The sequence below is a fragment of the Drosophila teissieri genome, chromosome 2L (genome assembly GCF_016746235.2).
Source record: "Drosophila teissieri strain GT53w chromosome 2L, Prin_Dtei_1.1, whole genome shotgun sequence".
NCBI lineage: Eukaryota > Metazoa > Arthropoda > Insecta > Diptera > Drosophilidae > Drosophila > Drosophila teissieri.
In genome coordinates this window covers 25,076,555-25,097,715 of record NC_053029.1, presented here as the reverse complement: position 1 = coordinate 25,097,715, position 21,161 = coordinate 25,076,555, and the positions used below count along the sequence as shown (strand labels likewise).

The window sequence follows — 21,161 nt, the reverse complement described above, 5'->3', positions numbered from 1 at the left end:
AGTTCCTTAGATATTGACGGATACAGACGGTCAGAGACGGACAGGGTGAGCTCGACTCGGCTATTGATCCTGATCAAGAATATATATACAAGAATATATATACTTTATATGGTCGGAAACGCTGCCTCTTACCTGTTACATACTTTTACTTTAGGAGAAACTGGTATAATTAATTGTGCCTGAACTGTATATAAACATCGTACAGTCCACACTGTTACACAACCATAGCCGTCGCTTGATCGGAAAATGCTCGGGATGTGTTTCGGCAGCATAAATTTTTGTACACCTTCTTGTGACAAATGAATCGTTGCGGGACCCTCAATACGATCCCATTGTGTCTATGTGGTCTGTCGAAAGTTATGTCATGGTTCTTTAACTTTTCTACCAACTCCTTCGTATACGTTTACCTTTGCATTATTATCTCTTTTTGTTCACAATATACGAGTTAAACGTTTTTTTTATATTGATAAAAACTGGCAAAACAAAAGAGAGAACGGCGGCTTGTGGGCGGAGTGGTTGAAGCGCATAGCTTTTGTTTTCGATATGTTTATCTCGAGCCCTACGCTGCTGGCTATCCTGACTAGATCGTCACTTTTCCTCTGTATGTCGCCGAGTCTGTGCGATATGATGCAGATGTCGTCTGCGTAGTCCAAGTCCTCAAGGTGTCTGGTGAGGTTCCACGAAATTCCGCGCTTGGAAGAGCATACTTCGCTCATTAACTCGTCGACTACGATGTTGAAGAGGAGTGATGACAGCGGGCATCCTTGCCGAATTCCGGTGCTCGTCTGGAAAGGTGCACTAGTTTTTCCATTGTGCCGTACCACCAGGTTGGCATCGTCATACATCGATTTGATGATGGCGATGAGGTTTGCAGGTACTCCTTTTCTTGCAAGTGCTCGCAATATTGCTGCTCTTTCAACTGAGTCGAATGCCTTCTTGAAGTCGATGAACAGGAGGTAAAGCGGGGCTCTCCATTCCACAGCTTGCTCGGTTATTATGCGTAGTGTATTTGCCTGGTCTACGCAACTCCTGTGTGGTCTGAAGCCTGCCTGTTCGTCTCGGATTGTTGTCTCAATTTTTTCCTGGAGGCGTTCGTTCAGAAGTGTAGCTAAGATCTTATAGCTGGTGTTGAGCAGTGTTATCCCTCTCCAGTTGTTGCAGTCACTAAGGTCGCCTTTTTTGGGAAGCTTCACAATGATTCCGCTTTTCCAGGAGTCTGGCACTGTCTCGCCTTCCCATATGCGTGAGAAGTGTGGATGCAGTGTTTCAGCCATCAGTTGGGTGTCAACTTGAAGCAATTCGGCTGGTATGTTGTCTTCGCCAGCTGCCCTGTTGTGCTTCAGCTTCTTTATTGCATTCACGATTTCTCTTACATTCGGGGGTGCAGAGGGTATCCTGCTACTCCCACTTGGCGGCACAACACTCCTGTAGTCTATGGCCACGTTTGGTGATGTGGTGTGGCTAATTCCCATGAAGTGTTGGCGCCATCTTCGGATTTGTGCGTCATCATTGGATAAGAGGTTACCTTCTAGATCTCTGACTGGTTTGTTCTGTCTGTGATAGGTTCCTGTGATCCGTGAAATCTGCTGGTATAGCGTGCGCATGTTGTTCTCGCCGGCTGCTCGTTCAGTGTCTGCCGCGCGTCTTTCCAGCTGTGCTCTTTTGTCCTTTCTGGCCGACCTTTTCACCGCCCTGCATAGTCCGCGATACTCCTCACGGTACTGGACGTCATTTTCGTCTTCAGAGTAGAGTCGCTAAGGAGGTGCAGGTTCAGTGGGGGCGCTCGCCGGTGTTGACTGTTGCCAGTGTTCCTTGAGTGGTTGCGGTTGAGCTTTATTGAAAGTTCTCCAATGACCAACTCTGTCTATGGCTGCTCCCCTTTTGTTCCGTACGTCCATTTGCGAGTGTCTCCATTTCCTGCTAATGCATATGTGGTCGATCTGGTTGCGCGTATTACCACTTGGAGATGTCCAAGGGTATTTGTGGACATCTTTGTGTGGGAATATTGTGCCACCGATGAACAGTTGAAATAGCTGGCAGAGTTCCTTGCCGTAGCTTGTTGAAGGTTGCTGTAAGGGCAGTATAGAAGTCGTCCTTGGTGTCGTCGTTTGCGTCTTCCGTCGGGGCATAGCATTGAGTGATGTTTATGTATCTAGCTCTACATCTGAACCTGGCGGTCATGATTCTATCAGAAATGGGTTCCCAGGAAACCAGTGCCTTCTTTATGCGCTTGGACACAAAAATTCCCACTTTATATCTGCTGCCGTCACTGTTGCCACTGTGTAGGACTAGATTGCTATCTGATGTTGTTGTTTCCCCACTGCCAGTCCACCTCATCTCGCTGATTCCAGCTATTGCAATGTGGAGTTTCTCCATCTCCTCTCTGCTAACCTAGATGGTTCTCTTAGAGTTCTAACGTTCCATTGTCCAATTCGTGTCCGTTTTGAAATGCCTATGGTCGTCATCGAATTTGGGGAGCCGTTTATGTTTAAATTTCTCGTATTAGTTTCAGTAATCGTTATAAGTTTTTCGACCGATCTGGTGATTGGCCAGATGCGGCTTATCCCAGTGGTGGGGCTGCCACCTGTCGCCATCGGGGAGTGGTGTCTACGGTGTTGTGTTGTTATTCGTAGAAAAGCGAACAGTCTGGTAACGCGATCGCCCTGCTGGGTGTTGTTTGCTGTTCGCAGAAAAACACAGGGTGCGCTTGGTACTATGTGGGTGCCCCCGTTTTTCTCCCATGTAGTGAGGAAGAATACTTTCTAAAAGTTAGAAAAGCATTTCAGAGAGGAAGTTTTTTTTGTATGGCCATGCTCTCGTCATGGGTAGTTGCACTATCCACTACACCACGAGGATATAGATATTCACAATTCCAATAAAAAAATGAAAAAGCTGGGCAGTGGCAGCTTTCGGTGAGTACGAGTAACAGATATAAGCATTGTGGAAATTTAACAAGTTTACGTTGTAAACTCTTTCAGTTAAGCCATATATCTTTTTAAAATTGTTAGTAAACAGTCGCTTTATTTTATGTTTTTGTTCGATTAGTGATAAAGCAGCATAATCAACAGCAGAATGTTTAGTCCCTAGATCGACCTATGTATGTATTTCAATGTAAATTTTTTCTTTATTTAAATTTGTTTTTTTTATTTTTAGTAGAAGATTGTACATGCTCTTAGTATCCATCCACTACACCACGAGGATATAGATATTCACAATTCCAATAAAAAATGAAAAAGCTGGCAGTGGCAGCTTTCGGTGAGTACGAGTAACGGATATAAGCATTGTGGAAAATTAACAAGTTTACGTTGTAAACTCTTTCAGTTAAGCCATATATCTTTTTAAAATTGTTAGTAAACAGTCGCTTTATTTTATGTTTTTGTTCGATTAGTGATAAAGCAGCATAATCAACAGCAGAATGTTTAGTCCCTAGATCGACCTATGTATGTAGTGAATATTTCTCAGCCATGTACAGATTTTTCTCGTTTACTGTCTACCTTTACAACCTCCAAATTGTACGGCCTGTGACGACCTATAAATGTGTAAACTCAGCCCGATATTAAACGATGAAACTAAGCTTGTAATTAGAAAATTGTGCCTAAGCAACTTACAACTTTGTTTTTATTTTTGCACATGTAATGTTTCAGATCTTGCCAGAGGCAGTCAAGCAGCCTTAATATTACACCTTTCTCCGTTAGGTCCATTACCTATAATCCGGTATGTTAAATAGAGCAGAAATCTATATATATTAATTTTACCTCTCACCTAGAGTGCACTCTTAACATTTGCGTCAAAAAACATTTGTAAAAGCTCCCTTAAAGTCTCTGACCTTTGTTTAATTAACGAAACAAAGATGACCTCTAGCATGCCATCTGAATTCACGGAAGATACGGTAAGTAATGTTATAAAGCCTTTGATTTGTTAATAAAACAAGAGATAATGCTATAGTCGAGAATGCTATAGTCACTAATTTCAACATTTTCTGGAATATCGGTACAATTTTGAGTAAGAATTAAACCAAAATAAAATTTAAAACTTTCCAAAAGATTGGGCGTTGCGAAACGTTCCTTTGCAAATCGATAGAAATTTCGAAGACCAATAGAAAAATGAAAAATATCTAAACCTTTTCTTAAAAGTGTGGGCGTGGCAGTATTGGACGGTTTTTGGGCGAGGCCAAAAGTCTTATTGCAAATTGATAGAAATTTACAAGACTCTCCTTAAACGAATTAACCGAGTTATGCACCGAATATTGCGACATTTGTTGTCTCAAAACATAAACACATTGTCTAATAATTTTTTTTAAGCAAAAGTTGAGATTGAATGATAAAATGTATAAGTTAATTTAACGCCGCTACGGCGAGCATGGGATATACGACAGCAACGGCATTCTGCAATGTAAGCATTATGCCGGATGTCGTTACGTAGCCGGCAAACACTGCTTATTTGCGTGGCCGCTACGAATATGAAATCGAAAGAATGTGTTTCTTTTTTCATTTTAGCTCTTAATTTAAGTTTTTGTATTCGTGTTTTCAGTTCTTTTTTACCCTTGTAAGCAGCACCACCTACTCTGTTCAATAAAGAGACATTTAAAAGTTACTCCGTCGAATGTTTATTCTGAAGCCACCGTCTTACAGAAATTGACGTGAAAAACTACAGACATAACTGTTAAACATAACATACCAGGAAACTGATTAATTGGCCCAACTAGTGGTATTTGACAGCGCATTAGTCATTACCCACGAACTAAAAAATCACAATTAACTACAAGTGAATCAAGCTCAGCCACGTCAACAGGGATGTAGTGACAAACACCAAGTGCTAACAACAAAAACAAGTGCTTGTGACCACTGTTGCTTACAACAGAACAATCCGACAAGTGGCTGCTGCTGACCTACGTGGCGACACAGCGACAACGTCATTAACCTCGCCTCTTGAGTACAGTTGGCTGAGGTTTAATTTCACGTTACACCGAGACAACGCAGCGCACAACAGCAGATACCAACTACAGAGCAGAGCACCCCACTTAAAAAAATGTGAGTGGACACTTTTCTTTACACTGTTCTTAGACCTGCGAATTAAAAATAAGTATAAAAATACAGTTTTTGCAAGTGTCTTTATCAGAATGGAATTAAACAGTAAAAAGTTTTAACACGCACAACGACTCGTGAAAGTAGAGGTGGATTAGGTTGACAAAAAATATTTAACTATTGGCAGGAAGAATAAATAAAAAAAAAAAACATTTGTCGAATAATTATTAAACGCAGCGTATCAAATGCACGCGCTCACAATTTTTTCCCGTCTGCCTTTGTCTCGTTCGTTTTGTTTTGTCGTTCAACGCAATACGATCCGTGGAATTTTGCAACCTTGTTGCCTCCGTTCTTAAGCGTTGTGTTCGAGGTTTTTTTGTTTATATTAGAAGCATATGAATTCACCCTTCCGTCGCTATAGAACCCCCCGCCGTCGGTCTAGTGATTCGGACTCTGATTGCGATAATCACATTCGCGTTCCAGCGCCAAGACCAGTTGAAATTCGTATTACAGGCAGCTCTCACCGCTGCCTTAGCTGAGCAAGCCACTGCAAATAAGGCCTTGCTTGACAAAGTCAAGTCAATGTCTCAGTCGCTGGCGGCAGCGCATATTACGTCGCCAGAGGTGCAAGCCTATGCACCCATAGAAATAAGAAATGATTTCCGCTGCGATGAGCCATTGGATGCCGTCAAATGCTTGCAGGCGCACATGAGTCGTATGTTTCATGGAGACAGGCGGCTCTCGCAGCCTACCGTATTTTTAGGACGTACGACGGCAGCTCACGCCATTATCAGGCGGTTATAATGCCCAAGACGGTATTCGAAGTCAGGTCGTTTCTGGGCCTCGCGAACTAGTATAGATGTTTCATTAAAGACCTCGCTGCTATAGCAAGGCCCATTTCGAATATATAAAAGGGCAAAAATGGAACAGTTAGTAGGCATAGATCCATTCAGGTGCGTTTCTCTGAGTCCCAGCGAGAGGCGTTCCAAAAGCTGCACATTATATTGGCATCAGAAGACGTCATGCTCAGCTACCCTGATTATAAGAAGCCATTTGATTTAACGAAAGATGCTTCGGCCTACGGTATAGGTAAAGAGGGCCGTCCAAGAGGGCCGCCCGATAACAATGATTTCAAGAACACTTAAAGACAGTAAAACCAACTACGCGACTATCGAGCGGGAGTTATTGGACATCATTTGGGCCTGGCTAAACTGCGGCATTACTTGTATGGAGTGAAAGATATAAATAGGCGAGTTCAATGTTCGAATATTTTACAAGCCCGGTAAAGAGAACCTGGTAGCGGACGTCTTCTCCAGACACACAGTGGCGCCTTAAATTCTTTAGGGTTACAAAAATCATAACTCTTGAACCAGTTGCGATATTTTCATAATTTTGTTTTTAATGAAAGGTAATTTTAGTACCTTTCGATTAATAGGTCAAACTATTTTGTGTGATAAATAGTAGATTTTATACTCGAAAATTATTTTTTTTTTAAGGCAGTATTCTCAATTTTTATCCAATTTCGACATATACTTTTCATTTGTTATATCCGTTACTCGTAGAATGAAAGGGTATACTAGATTCGTTGAAAAGTATGTAACAGGCAGAAGGAAGCGTTTCCGACCACGTAAAGTAATATATATTCTTCATCAGGATCAATAGCCGAGTCGATTTGTCTGTCCGTCTGTCTGTCCGTCCGTATGAACGTCGAGATCTCAGGAACTATAAAAGCTAGAAAGTTGCGAATAAGCATACAGACTCCAGAGACATAGACGCAGCGCAAGTTTGTCGATTCATGTTGCCACGCCCACTCTAACGTCCACAAACCGCCTAAAACTGCCACGCCCACACTTTTGAAAAAGGATTTGATATTTTTTAATTTTTGTATTAGTGTTGTAAATTTCTATCGATTTGCCAAAAAACTTTTTGCCACGCCCACTCTAACGCCCACAAACCGCCAAAAACTGTCAGTGTTGAAGACTCCCCTGCGCACTTTCACCATCTGAGTAACGGGTATCAGATAGTCGGGGAACTCGACTATAGCGTTCTCTCTTGTTTTCTCTGAAAATGCTAATATGGTACATATTTAATGTTTTAAAAACAAACAATAAATAAATTTTAAAGAAAAAACATTTTTTTTTTAATTTTTCATCTATTTCTACCTTTTTTTTACAAATAATTCATCTTATTCTACAATATTTAATAAAACAGAACAATCTGGACCATAACTATAATTTACATATTTAGTTAATCATTATACATTCATTTAAAATCATTACAAAGTCAGGGACTGACAAGCCGCCAATACTGGAAAAAATGTGTGGGGACCACCCACTAAACTTCCACACCGTGCCTGCGTCCGTCGGTGATTGGCAAAGAGCCAACACCGCGAATGACACTTTTCGATAGTTAGCTAGATAGTTATATATAGTTATTAGCGAACTGGTAGACACAATCGTCCCAAGGGGCGTAAAAGCTTTCCATTGCGATTTGCACACGCTCGCAATGATACAGGATGAGATAGTCCGGAGGTTCCCAGCCATAAAGTTCTGGAATTGCAGGAACCGCGTCGTGGACGTACTCAGATTTGGAGAAAGAAGGAAAATCTTAACTGCAGGACACAATATGGCACACAGAGCAGCGCAAGAAAATGTGAAGCAGGTATCGGAATACTATTTCCCCAAATTGGCCAAGCTGGCCAACGAAATCGTGCAGAATGGCAGGACTTGTGCGAGGGCCAAGGAAATGTTGCACACAGACATTTTCTCTACTGACAAAAAGTTGTTCCTCACTTGCTTTTCCTAAATTTGCCATCTTACAACCTATCGCCTCCACAACTATGTAAGACCTGAAGCCAGCGCTGCTTCAGCTCATGAACTTTTTTTCCAAGGGCAAAGTCCATTTATTGCGACAACGAACCGTCGTTGAAGTCGCACACGATCGTGTCCATGGTTTGTAACAACTTTGGTGTAGGCATTACTAACGTGGAGTGGCGTTGCCAGACTCTGTCTGTTTGGCGCGAATCGTTAAAATTCAAATACATAATACTAAAACAAGATAGAACGCTATAGTCGGCGTCCCCGACTATCTGATACCCGTTACTCAGCTGGTGAAAGTGCGAAGAGAAATTACAACACTGGCCGTTTTTGGCGGTTTGTGGGCGTTAGAGTGAGCGTGGCAAAAAGTATTTTGGTGTAGAGAGTTAAATTTACAAGACGAACAAAAATGTGAAAAAATTTCACAACATTTTTCAAAAGTATGGGCGCGGCAGTTTTGGGCGGTTTGCGGGCGTTAAAGTGGGCGTGGCAAAACGTTTTTCTGCAGATCAATATAAATTGGCAATACTAATAAGAAAATTAAAAAATATCAAAACTTTCTCAAAAGTGTGGGCGTTAGGGTGGGCGTGGCAAAAAGTTTTTCTGCAGATCGATAGAAATTTACAATACTAATTTTTTTTGTTTTTCCTTTGCTATTCCTCTCGGGAACTTAGTGCTTCTACGGGAGCCAATTTCTCGTATTTGTTTCGGTAATCGTTTTTTTTTTATACCCGTTACTCGTAGAGTAAAAGGGTATACTAGATTCGTTGAAAAGTATGTAACAGGCAGAAGGAAGCGTTTCCGACCATATAAAGTATATATATTCTTGATCAGGATCAATAGCCGAGTCGATCTGGCCATGTCCGTCTGTCCGTCTGTTCGTCCGTCTGTCCGTCCGTATGAACGTCGAGATCTCAGGAACTATAAAAACTAGAAAGTTCAGATTAAGCATACAGACTCCAGAGACATAGAAGCAGCGCAAGTTTGTCAATTCATGTTGCCACGCCCACTTTAACGCCCACAAACCGCCCAAAACTGCCACGCCCACATTTTTGAAAAATGTTTTTATATTGTTTCATTTTTGTATTAGTCTTGAAAATTTCTATCGATTTGCCAAAAAACTTTTTGCCACGCCCACTTTAACGACCGCAAACCGCGCAAAGCTTGCACTCCCACATTTTTAAAAAATGTTTTGATATTTTTTCATTTCATTAGTTTTGTAAATTTCTATCGATTTGCCAAAAAACTTTTTGCCACGTTCACTTTAACGCCCACAAACAGCCCAAATCTGTCACGCCCACACTTTTGAAAAATGTTTTGATATTTTTTCATTTTTGAATTAGTCTTAAAAATTTCTATTGATTTGCCAAAAAGATTTTTGCCACGCCCACTCTAACGCCCACAAACCACCAACTGTCAGTGTTGAAATATCTCCTTCGCACTTCCACTAGCTGAGTAACAGGTATCAGATAGTCGGGGTACTCGACTATAGCGTTCTCTCTTGTTTTATTTAAGTTTTTTGACCGATTTGGTGATTGGCCAGATGCGGCTTATCCCAGTGGTGGGGCTGCCACCTAACGTCATCAGGGAGTGGCGTCTACGGTGATGACGTTGCTAGTCGTAGAAAAGCGAACAGTCTGGTAACGCGTCAGGCCCTGCTGGGTGTTGTTGCTGTTCGCAGAACACAGGGTGCGCTTGGTAACTATGTGGGGGGACATCGCTTTACGCCATATAGCGTGGAGAGGGGGTGAGGCGGTGGGGCAAGAGGAAGTTGCCGAAGATTGTTGCATTAGGCATTTTGGATGGAATATTACTTTCTAAAAACTAGAAAAGTAATTTTTTGGGAGGAACGATTGTGTGGCAGGTAGTTGCGCTATCCACTACACTACGAGGCCCCAACACTAATAGGGAATTGAAAAAATATCAAAACATTTCAAAAGTGTGGGCGTGGCAGTATTGGGCGGTTTGTAGGCGTTAGAGTGGGCGTGGCAACATGAATCGACAAACTTGCGCTGCGTCTATGTCTCTGGAGTCTGTATGCTTTTTCTCAACTTTCTAGCTTTTATAGTTCCTGAGATCTCGACGTTCATACGGACGGACAGACGGACGGACAGACGGACATGGCCAGATCGACTCGGCTATTGATCCTGATCAAGAATATATATACTTTATATGGTCGGAAACGCTTCCTTCTGCCTGTTACATACTTTTCAACGAATCTAGTATACCCTTTTATGATACCTAAGCCCGAAAAGGATCACACGATATCGTTATCATACAGACGAATAAGTTTATTATCATGCCTGTCGAAATTGTTCGAAAAATGCCTGCCAACGCGTATAATACCACATATGGAAGCACACAACATTTTCCCAGTCCGTCAATTTGGCTTCAGAGGGAAACACGGAACTATCGAGCAAGTCAACAGAATAGCATCAGAGATTCGCACAGCCTTCGAGCGTAGAGAATTTTGCAGCGTGATATTCCTCGATGTATCTCAACCATTCGACCGCGTCTGGCTCGAAGGTACTTATGCATAAAATTAAAACACACTTGCCTGGGTACACTCATAAACTCCTTGAATCTTACCTCTACAACTTCGCACTGAGGTGCAATACAACCATATCCGACAACTACCCTATCGAAGCTGGAGTTCCACAAGGCAGCAAACAGGCTCAAGCTCTATACGTCCTCGACACAGCGGGTATTCCCACGAGTGACCGAATAACAACATCCACCTTTGCTGACGACACTGCGATCCTTAGCCGCTCCAGATGCCCAGTCGGTGCAGCAACAAAACTCGCCCAAAAAACGCAAAAAACGTTCCCCCAGTTTTGGGGGAACGCGAGCAGAACCGACATAGACACTGTGAGGAGTCTTAAAACTCCCCACAAATCCGGGTGCAGGAGATCGGCAGAGCAACGGAGAAGACAGCTGGAATGCGGGAGGAGTCAAGGGCGGTCAGGTCGAACGGTGTGGACTTTGAACAAGCACAAAGAGGACGTACCGTGAACTAACAGGACATGAGTTGGACCTTGTACCCGAGCGAGCCGTGCGCATTAAGGGAAATAGCGGGAACCCCGCGGCCTATAAAAGGGCTGGCGCAGCTCGGGTCAGTCAGTCAGTTGAACACGCGTAGGTCATATGTGCCAGGGCAGAGTACGGGCGCGAGTCGCTCAGTCCGGACATGGGCGTGCGACCAGACGGTCGGAGCAGATTCAGAAAGTGTGGTCAGTCAATGAGAAAGTGCGCGGAGAACTATACAGTGAAGCGGTCAGTGAAAGTACGCGGAGGTCCACAGCGGAATAGTGAACAGTTGAAGTACGCAGAGAAAAGACCCGGGACAAGTGAAAGTACAAGTGAGCGTCAAAGCAGGCAGCCGAAGAGGATCTCCGCAAGCAAGGACAAGCGAAGGACAAGCAAATACCAGGACCTAGCGTGTTCAGAAACGGACTGTGGAGTCTTTGGTCGCAAAGGTGGTTCGGGGAGGAGCGCTAGCTTATCTCACGGACGTTACACCCTGCCCCATAACATCCTAAGCCCCGGTCGAGCCCGCTGGTGGTCCTTTGGCAAGGGCGACGAGTGCCTGGCATACGCAAGAAGGGACGGTGTCGTCTTTGGTCGGCAAAGGTGTTTCTGGGAGGAGCGCTAGCTTATCTCACGGACGATACACCCTGTCACCATAACATCCTAAGCCCCAGTCGAGCCGGCACGGATACACCGTCGAGAGCGACGCGGGACCAGCGAGGAAGGACGTCGAAGGAGCGACGACGTGCATCCGAAGGCGAGGATCACAGGATTCTCTTTATCAAGCGTCACTGAATAAAGGTGGTTTAAATCAAAAACTCTGTCTTTTGGTTTTTGGTCGGGCAATCACACAAATCATAAATTTGGTGGGACGAACAAACAAACTCTCGTGAGATCGATAGGGAACGAAATACTGGAATTTACATTGATTTTCGATACGCAGTCACACTATTGGCAGCAATCGGCACGACATGACAATCCATATGAACAGGAAATGGCAACGCCAGTCGCCGATATCAATAACTCGATCCTGCAATCGGCACGACGTGACAATATCGATCGGAACAGGAGGTGGCAACGCCGGTCGCCATTATAGATAACTCGATCGTGATAAGGAAAATAGCGGGATCCCCGCGGCCTATAAAAAGGCGGCGCAGGCGCAGCTCGGGACAGTCAGTCAGTTGAACACGTGCAAGCGCAGAGTACGGGCGCGAGTCGCTCAGTCCGGACATGGGCGTGCGACCAGACGGTCGGAGCAGATTCAGAAATTGCGGACAGTCAATGAGAAAGTGCGCGGAGGGTTATACAGTCAGACAGACGATCAGGAGAGTACGCGGAGTGCCATACAGGCAGACAGTCAAAGAGGAAGTGCGCGGGGAGCCATACAGCTAGACAGTCAACGAGAAAGTGCGCGGAGAACAATACAGTAGAGCGGTCAGTGAAAGTACGCGGATGTCGACAGCGAAATAGTGAACAGTTGAAGTACGCAGAACAAAGTCCCGGAACAAGTGAAAGTACAATTGAGCGTCGAAGCGGGCATCCAAGGAGATTCTCCGCAAGTAAGGACAAGCAACACCAGGACCTAGCGTTGTCAGAAACGGACTGTGGAGTCATTGGTCGCAAAGGGGGTTTGGGGAGGAGCGCTAGCTTATCTCACGGACGATACACCCAGCCCCATAACATCCTAAGCCCCGGTCGAGCCCGCAGGTGGTCCTTTGGCAAGGGCGATGAGTGCCTGGCATACGCAAGAAGGGACGGTGGAGTCAGTGGTCGGCAAAGGTGGTTCGGGGAGGTGCGCTAGCTTATCTCACGGACGATACACCATCTCCCCATAACATCCTAAGCCCCAGTCGAGCCGGCACGGATCCGCCATCGAGAGCGACGCAGGACGACGAAAAAAGGACGGCAAAGGAACGACGACGCGCATCCGAAGGCGAGGATCACAGAATTCTCTGTATCAAGCGTCACTGAATAAAGGTGGTTTAAATCAGAAACTCTGTCTTCTTTTTGGTAGGGCAATCACAGAAATCATTAATTTGGTGGGACGAACAAACAAACTCTCTGAGCTAGCCGTTGCAATCCGTAGCGAGCTGAAACTAAGAAATCAGTTCGTTACAAAGTTGTAAGAAAATTACTATTTTCCCCGTCAGTCACGAAGGAGCTATGCTACGTTTAGATGATGGCGTTATCGCAGAGTGCAAAAACGAGATCTGCACCCTCAAAGCTTGCACCGCATTAACCAGCGCCACCTTCTGCCAGCTATCATCAGGCAGCTCATGCGCTAGAGAACTTCATGCAGGCGGCGAAGTGTACTGCGAAATGCAACCCAGCAGCCTGGATCCCATCACCTCTTTAGATAAGGGGATCGTCATCATCAACGACAGGGCCGCCACGGTGCAAGAGGACAACGGCTCTGCATGGTACGCACCTTGTTACCTTTGCCCGACATGCCGCTATTAACGGAACCCTGTACGTCAACCAGAACGGGGTCCAGAACAGAGTACCGGGGGTAGCAAAATTCCCTCTGCTGCATTTCACCTCCCTCCAAAGCGTGCTCAGTCTTCCGTACCTTCATCGCCTGAATTAACGTAGTGCCCAGAAGGCCAGGAGATCCGCCAGACGATTGGACGTGGCGATCGCTGAGTTAAGGTCGACCGAGGACGGCTTCCACCTTAAGGGGGGTAGTTAACTTAAGTTAACGCCGCTACGGCGAGCATGGGAAATACGACACCAACGGCATTCTGCAATGTAAGCATAATGCCGGATGTCGTTACGTAGCCGGCAAACACTGCTTATCTGCGTGGCCGCTACGAATATGAAACCGCAACAATGTGTTTCGTTTTCATTTTAGCTCTTAATTTGAATACTTGTATTCGTGTATTCAGTTCTTTTCTACCCTCGTAAGCAGCAGCACCTGCAGTGTTCAATAAAGAGACATTTAAAAGTTACTCCGTCGAATGTTTATTGTGAAGCCACTGGCTTACAGAAATTTACGTAAAATACTCCTACATAACTGTTAAACATAACATACCAAGAAACTGCTTAATTTATACATTAAGTACTACAGAATGCCAGCAAGTCTAAAGCAATAATTTTAAAGGTTAGTGACAAATTAATAATATATATAGTAACAAATCCGTTCTACACCCACAACTTCCCAACCACATTACACTATTGTAAAAACTCACACACATTAATGTCTAAATACAAATTGTAATCAAAGATCGAGAGCCCTTCGATTAAGCTTGGTTGTTATTTACGTTATTACGTTCACAGCGTTGTGTTCCAAAGTCTAGACTCTGTGGTGAGCCAACGTCCTCTAAACATTCGATCACTTGGCGAGCCACCTAAAATAACAAAAACTTCAGCCCACGCAATCGTCTCAGAATTCTCCAATTACTCCTATTTTTCGGGATCTCCTCGCTCCACGGGAAAATAGATGTTTATAGCTTAATTCCCTTAAACTTCGCTCTTTGACTATCCCAATCCGCCTATAAAAACGCAAACGTCTCCATGAGTTAGTTCAGTACTGAGTTCGCTATCAATGCAATAGCCCTGCTAAGCCAACTTCAATTTCGAAGTCTATTATCCAACCTAGTGATAATTCAAAGGCTCTAGTTCTTGCTATATTGGAAGCAAGAAAAACGATTAAAAATACATTTAAAACCAACTGTGTTCTTTTTTTTATTAAACCCTCGGTCTGAATTCCTTAATGGCGCAGTTAATAGGATAAAAAGATAAAATTTTGCGACTCGTTTACAAATATTAATCTAGTGATAAAAGATCCTTGTACGGCCAAGCGTATCTTTTCAGATTGAACCACGCGAATCGGCGCTAAAGTGGACATAAATATTAATATAATTAACTCTATTTATCCGCAAAAGAACTACGTATAATCGGTAATCGGTACGTATACCTGTATTCAGTGGTAACACCCAAGAGCTCAGTGACTTTATCCGAAGGATCGAGTTCATACTTCAACTTTACCCATCAAACGACACCAGACAAATTGTCCGCGCAATTGAGATGCAACTTGCAGGAGTTGCTCAACGAATATCCCAGTTAATGCCCGATAGGTTATTTATGACTCTTGCTAGACATAACATTACGACAGTATCTAAACTCAAACAAATAGCACAACAAGAAGGTGTATACGAAATAACTTGCAATGACCGAACAAATTCCCAAAATAACTCCAACTCTAACACATCACCACCCCAAACCTCCAAGAATAAAGGAAACTATCAAAATGTTGTGAACAATGCAATGCATAATACAAATAAATCAAATCCAGAAGTTAGCGAATGAATTCAAACATAAGCTAAATCAAGGTAGAGCCCAGAATCTTTTAAATTATCAACAACAAAGTAGTAATGCACTAAACCCTCCCATCAAACGGCAGAGAGAGGGTGCTAGGGGCCAATACAAGATGGAGTCAGAAAGCGATTCAGAGAAGGAGGTAACCCATTCCTAAAAATTAAAATGAATAATATTATACTTAAATGCCTAGTAGACACTGGTTCGTCTATTATTATTAATATTATGAAACGAAATTTCTTTAATTTCCTAAACCTTCTAAAGTAAAAGTCCACACTATTAATGGCACTCTATCATTGAACCAAAGCGTTTCATTGTATTCAAGCAAACTTTGTCCCATTAAACGAACATTCTATATTCACAACTTGTCAGAAAAATTTGACTTACTATTAGGCAGAAACTATTTATAGCCAACCAACACACAACTTAATTATTCAACACAAATTGTCAACATAAATGGCTATCCATTCAAAATGTGGTACGATCACATGCAAATAGATGAGTCCAAGGCTACCATTGAGTGCCCCAGGTCATTTTACCCAAAGGAAACCCCTCTACATACCCCAAAAAAGAAGCCAACCTTCCGGAAAACTTAGCGGAAACCCCACTTAAAACCAGATGAGTCAAAGGTTACTAATGAGTGCCCCAAACCATCTAATTCAGAAGAGTCGAAGACTATGAGTGTCTCAAGTCTTCTAAATCTGAGGAAAACCCTCTTATTACCCCTTACATAAAATAAGCCCTTCTAGTAACATCTTCTAACTAACTAACAGACGACGACTTAAGAGAATCTAACGTATTCAGATTTTTTTTGTTTTAATTCCTTTCCATTCCTCTCGGGAACTTAGGGCTTCTACGAGAGCCTTTACAAGTACTGTTAAACACTCTATTCATACAAAACAAGAAGACCCTATCTATTAAAAACCATATAAATACCCCCAAGCGTTTGATCAAGAAGTTAACATGCACAAAAAGAACAAAAAATAAATACGCAATCTAACTAGTTGGCAATAGAAAAATATCTATTAGCTATAGTAAGGGAAACAAAATATTTCAGGTCCTACCTATTCGGTAGAAAGTTCGACATATTAAGCGATCATAGGCCACTTGTATGGCTAAGTAACATAAAAAATCCTAATATGAAATTACAGAGATGAAAGGTACATTTTAGCGAATCATATCGCTGATGCTTTATCCAAACTCAAGAAAACTGCCTAGGAGATAATCACCCAGTTTCCCTCCCACTGCATCTACTGTGCATAGTGCACCAGAAGACAATCAAAACTACAGTTCAATAACAGAAAGACCACTTAATTATTATAACAGACAATTACAATTCATAAAAAAATTGTGACGACGTCCAGATAATAATATATTTCCATAAAACTAGAATAAAGATGACTGATACCCTTGCTAAGGATCTAATTAAAAAAAACTTCTGCACTAAGAAAAGTGTTATTTAATTAATTATAAATTAATGTTAATAATTATTAAAACAGACAATTTGAATTCATTAACAACAATTTTGACGACGTCCAGATATTAATATTGTTGGAGTTTATACTATTAGCAGTGGTTACCCGCTGAGCACATCTCGTCGGCTACTCAAAGAATGAAGAAGGGAAAAATGTGCATTCATAGATGTAAAGCTGCTTCTCTATCTCTCTCTCTCTCCAACCAGATCAGTCGTCCTCTTTTGCCCTTCGCAGAGTAATGGGTCTTTTGCTATTGCCCATTTATGAAGCAATATCCCCGTTTTCTATCCACCGTTTCTATCTATCTTTATTCCAATAAAGTATCGAATGTCTAACAAGTCAGTCATTTTGAACTTGTTCATCAAGTATGATTTAAATCTAGTCATTGTTTCAAGTCTTTCAGTGGGAATCACCAAATCACAAACATATGACAATACATATATATGTTTCCTTTATCAATTATATATATGCAACGATCAACGCCTAGATTTATAAAACCAATTTCTTTAAGCACCTCCTCAAGAACTTCAAACCAGCATCTGGCTGCTTGTTTAAGACCATATATAGATTTATTTAATTTGCAGACTGTATTTCTGCCAACAATTAACCCTTGTGGAACTGTCATATAAATCTTCTCCTTTAGTATTCCATTTAAAAATGCTGTTTTACATCCATATGATGTACCTTGGTTGGAGAGGGCATATACAACGAAACATAAAGCGAAAGATTTATCATCTTGATGTTAAATTTCTTCCAAGCTAGTTGGAATATCATTGAAGCATTTTATCATCTGAATGATTTGATTCATCACCAGTGTTGACAAGTGGATTGGCATTTGTTGAAAATATCGATACATTATCAAATGATTCAAAAGCTACACTGATCGGTTTAACAGCTGAACCAATGAACCAGTTCTGTTCATTTTCGTTCTTTACTGTGTGTAGACCGGCGAATGCGTGCAGATCGAAAATATAAAGAAACAGAGAGCTGTTATATTATGAATAGGTTATGGGCCCAGACACATATCATTCAGTAATTGAAAGCTCTGTTGAAATAAATTCTTGGAAATTGTTGCAAATTACAATTATTAATACAATTGAACAAAATTGGAAAAACCTAAATTATCTGAAAATTATTCGATGTAAAATAATAAAAATATTTAAATATAAAACAATTTCACAACCAAACGGAAGGTTTCTAAAGAAAAAAAAAATAAGAAAAAATGTGACCAGCAAATTCTAAGGAAGTGTGCAAAATTCCGTAGAAATTCAAAATTTACAGAAACTAGCGGAATATATAAGCGTCTTTAAGTGAGAAGTGAAAAATTAAGAAAAAATATTAAACCCTTTGATGGAGAGAAGTATTCAATCTGGAAGTTTCGTGTAAGGGCACTTTTAGAAGAGAATGACTTGTTAAAAGTCATTGATCAGGAACCAGTTGAAATAAAAGAAGGGTTTAAAAAGAAGCAAAGAAATGCAAAAAGTATTATGATTGAATATTTAAGTGATGGGTTCCTTGTGTTTGCTAATGGTGAAAATACTGCTAGGCCGATTTTTAAGAATTTGGATGCAATATATGAGCGTAAAAGCAGTTATTGCCATTAAAACTAAAAGGGGGAAACTAAATTGGTAGATCACTTTAACTTCTTTGACGATCTCATAACAGAGCTAGTAGCTGCAGGAGCTAAGCTGGATGAGATGGAAACCATTTCACATTTGCTTTTAACTCTCCCAAATATTTATGATAGGGTCATTACGGCCATTGAGACTTTGTCTAAAAATAATTTAACACTTCCATTCGTAAAAACACGACTTCTTGATCAAGGAATTAAAATAAAGAGCATGAGCGAAGACACAAGTCATAAAGTTTTGCAGGCTATAGAACATAAAGCTTATAAAGAAAAAAAATTAATTAGTTTTTAAAAATTCTAGGAAACCTTTTAAGAATCAGTTTAAAGTGAAACAATAATGTTTTCCCTGTGGTAAATTAGGCCATGTAAAAAGGGACTGTTTTCTGTTTAAAAGGCAGACTGGAAATAAAACAAATGAGAATCCTGGAAAAGAAAAACATGCTCAAATAGCAACAACATCAAAGCAAGATCGTGCTTTTATGCTGAGTTCAAAGAAAAATTACTTGAAAAAAAAAGTGTTAGTATTTATCCTAGATTCAGGGGCTTCAGATCACCTTATAAAAGACATCGCTTTATACGCTGACTATGTGAATTTGGAAACTCCAGTGGAACCACGGGAGTGGTTCAACTGAGTAGCTGTGGAAATGAAATCACGCTGGAAAATGTTTTGTTCACGAAAGACATTCCACACAACCTACTATCCATCAAAAAGATGCAAGACTTTGGAATGACGAATATTTGGAATATTTGATTTGGATGATTTGAGTATCTGTGTATCTGTGTATCTTTTTATTGACCAATTTACACATTACTTTGTGACATATTTGATAACATACAAGTCTGACGTATTCTTTGTTTTAAAAGACTTCATTGCTAAGAGCAAAGCTCATTTCAACTCTAAAGTTGTAAACCTTTATATTGACAATGGCAGGGAATATCTATCTAATGAGATGCGTGAGTTTTGTACAGAAAAATGCATCAGCTTTCATTTAACGGTTCCTCACACGGCACACCACCACCACCATTTTGTTTCAGAGCGCATGATAAGAACCATAACTGAAAAACTCGATCGATGGTTAATGGTGCTAAACTTAGTAAAAGTTTTTGGGGTGAAGCTGTTGAACATAAAACTCACTCTGTGTTTCAACTTTATGGTGTTGAGGAAAGTGATTCCAATTCTGAAAAAGCATATGAAAAAATAAATAAAAACAAATTTATGATTTGTGTGATTGCCCGACCAAGAAGAAAACAGAGTTTCAGATTTCAATCACCTTTATTCAGTGACGCTTGATAAAGAGAATCCTGTGATCCTCGACTTCGGATGCGCGTCGTCGCTCCTCCTTCTTCGTCCTTCTTCGCTCGTCCTGCGTCGCTCTCGTATCCGTGCCGGCTCGACTGGGGCTTAGGATGTTATGGTGGCAGGGTGTATCGTCCGTGAGATAAGCTAGCGCTCCTCCCCGAACCACCTTTGCCGACCACTGACTCCATCGTCCCTTCTTGCGTATGCCAGGCACTCATCGCCCTTGCCAAAGGACCACCTGCGGGCTCGACCGGGGCTTAGGATGTTATGGGGCAGGGTGTATCGTCCGTGAGATAAGCTAGCGCTCCTCCCCGAACCACCTTTGCGACCACTGACTCCACCGTCCCTTTCTGACCACGCTAGGTCCTGGTGTTTGCTTGTCCTTCGCTTGTCCTTGCTTGCGGAGATCCTCTTTGGATGCTCGCTTCGACGCACTTGTACTTTCACTTGTTCGCTTCACTGTACTCCGCGTACTTTTCCTGATCGACTGTCTGCCCGTATGGCACTCCGCGTGCTCTCCTGATCGACTGTCCCACACTTCCTGAATCTGCTCCGACCGTCTGGTCGTACGCCCATGTCGGGACTGAGCGACTCGCGCCCGTTCTCTGCGCTTGCACATATGAGCTACGCGTTCAACTGACTGACTGCGCCTGCGCCGCCCTTTTATAGGCCGCGGGGATCCCGCTATTTCCCTTTTTGCGCACGGCTCGCACGGGTACAAGGTCCAACTCATGTCCCGTTAGTTCACGGTGTGTCCTCCTTGTCCTCGAGTCCAAGGTCCAGCGCGGTACCGTTAGTTCACGGTCTCTCCGCTTTGCCGGGGTCCAAGGTCCATTATTTCCCGTTTGACCTGACCGCCCTTGACTCCTCTCGCATTCCTGCCGTCTTCTCTGTTGCTATGCCGATCTCCTGGACCCGGATTTTTGGGGAGTTTTAAGACTTCTCACAAGGTTAGAAAAATGTTTAATGAATGCCCAAACATATTTAAATGATATTACCAATTCTTTTGAAGAAATTAAATTCCATAGATATAAGGCTCTTTGGGAAGAAGCCATTCAAGATGAGTTAAGATTTAATTTTGAAAATGAAACTTGATGCTTGGTGCAAAGGCCTGATAACAAAAACGTAGTAGATTGCTAGTGGTTATTTACAATAAAACAAAATGAATTTGGAAAAATATAAAGCCAGGCTTGTTGCGCGTGGATCCACGCAAGAATATTTGACTGATCATGAAGAAACATTTGCACCAGTGGCACGAATTTCAAGTTTTCTTCTAGCATTTGTAAATCAACATAAATTAAAAGTTCATCATATGGATGTAAAAATTGCATTCTTAAATGGAATCTTAAAAGATGATATTTAAATAAGAGTTCCACAGGGTTTGACACATGATAAGAACACAGTTTGTAAGCTTATTAAAGCTATTTATGGTCTGAAACAGGCTGCTAGGTGTTGGTTCGAAGTTTTCGAAAATGTACTCAAGGAAGTTGGTTTTGGAAATCTAGGAGTTTATCGTTGTATGTATATTTTAAATAAAGGAGAAATTTCTAAAAACATACTTATTATTATATG

The 21,161-nt window shown here is 41.9% G+C and overlaps 1 protein-coding gene across 3 annotated transcripts in view; it reads left to right on the top strand.

The window, feature by feature from the left end:
* The window catches only part of LOC122611731 (retrovirus-related Gag polyprotein from copia-like transposable element 17.6), a 294,089-nt gene that overhangs the window by 172,574 nt on the left and 100,354 nt on the right, over positions 1 to 21,161 (top strand). For 2 of the 3 annotated variants that reach the window (XM_043785020.1, XM_043785014.1), the window contains 2 exons: positions 3,645 to 3,714; positions 3,767 to 3,889. In XM_043785020.1, coding sequence (XP_043640955.1) covers positions 3,645 to 3,714; positions 3,767 to 3,779 — 83 coding nt within the window. In that variant the 3' untranslated portion in view covers positions 3,780 to 3,889. Of the gene's footprint in view, positions 1 to 3,644; positions 3,715 to 3,766; positions 3,890 to 4,530; positions 4,565 to 21,161 lie in introns of those variants that run through there. The other variant, XM_043785019.1, reaches the window with a different exon arrangement.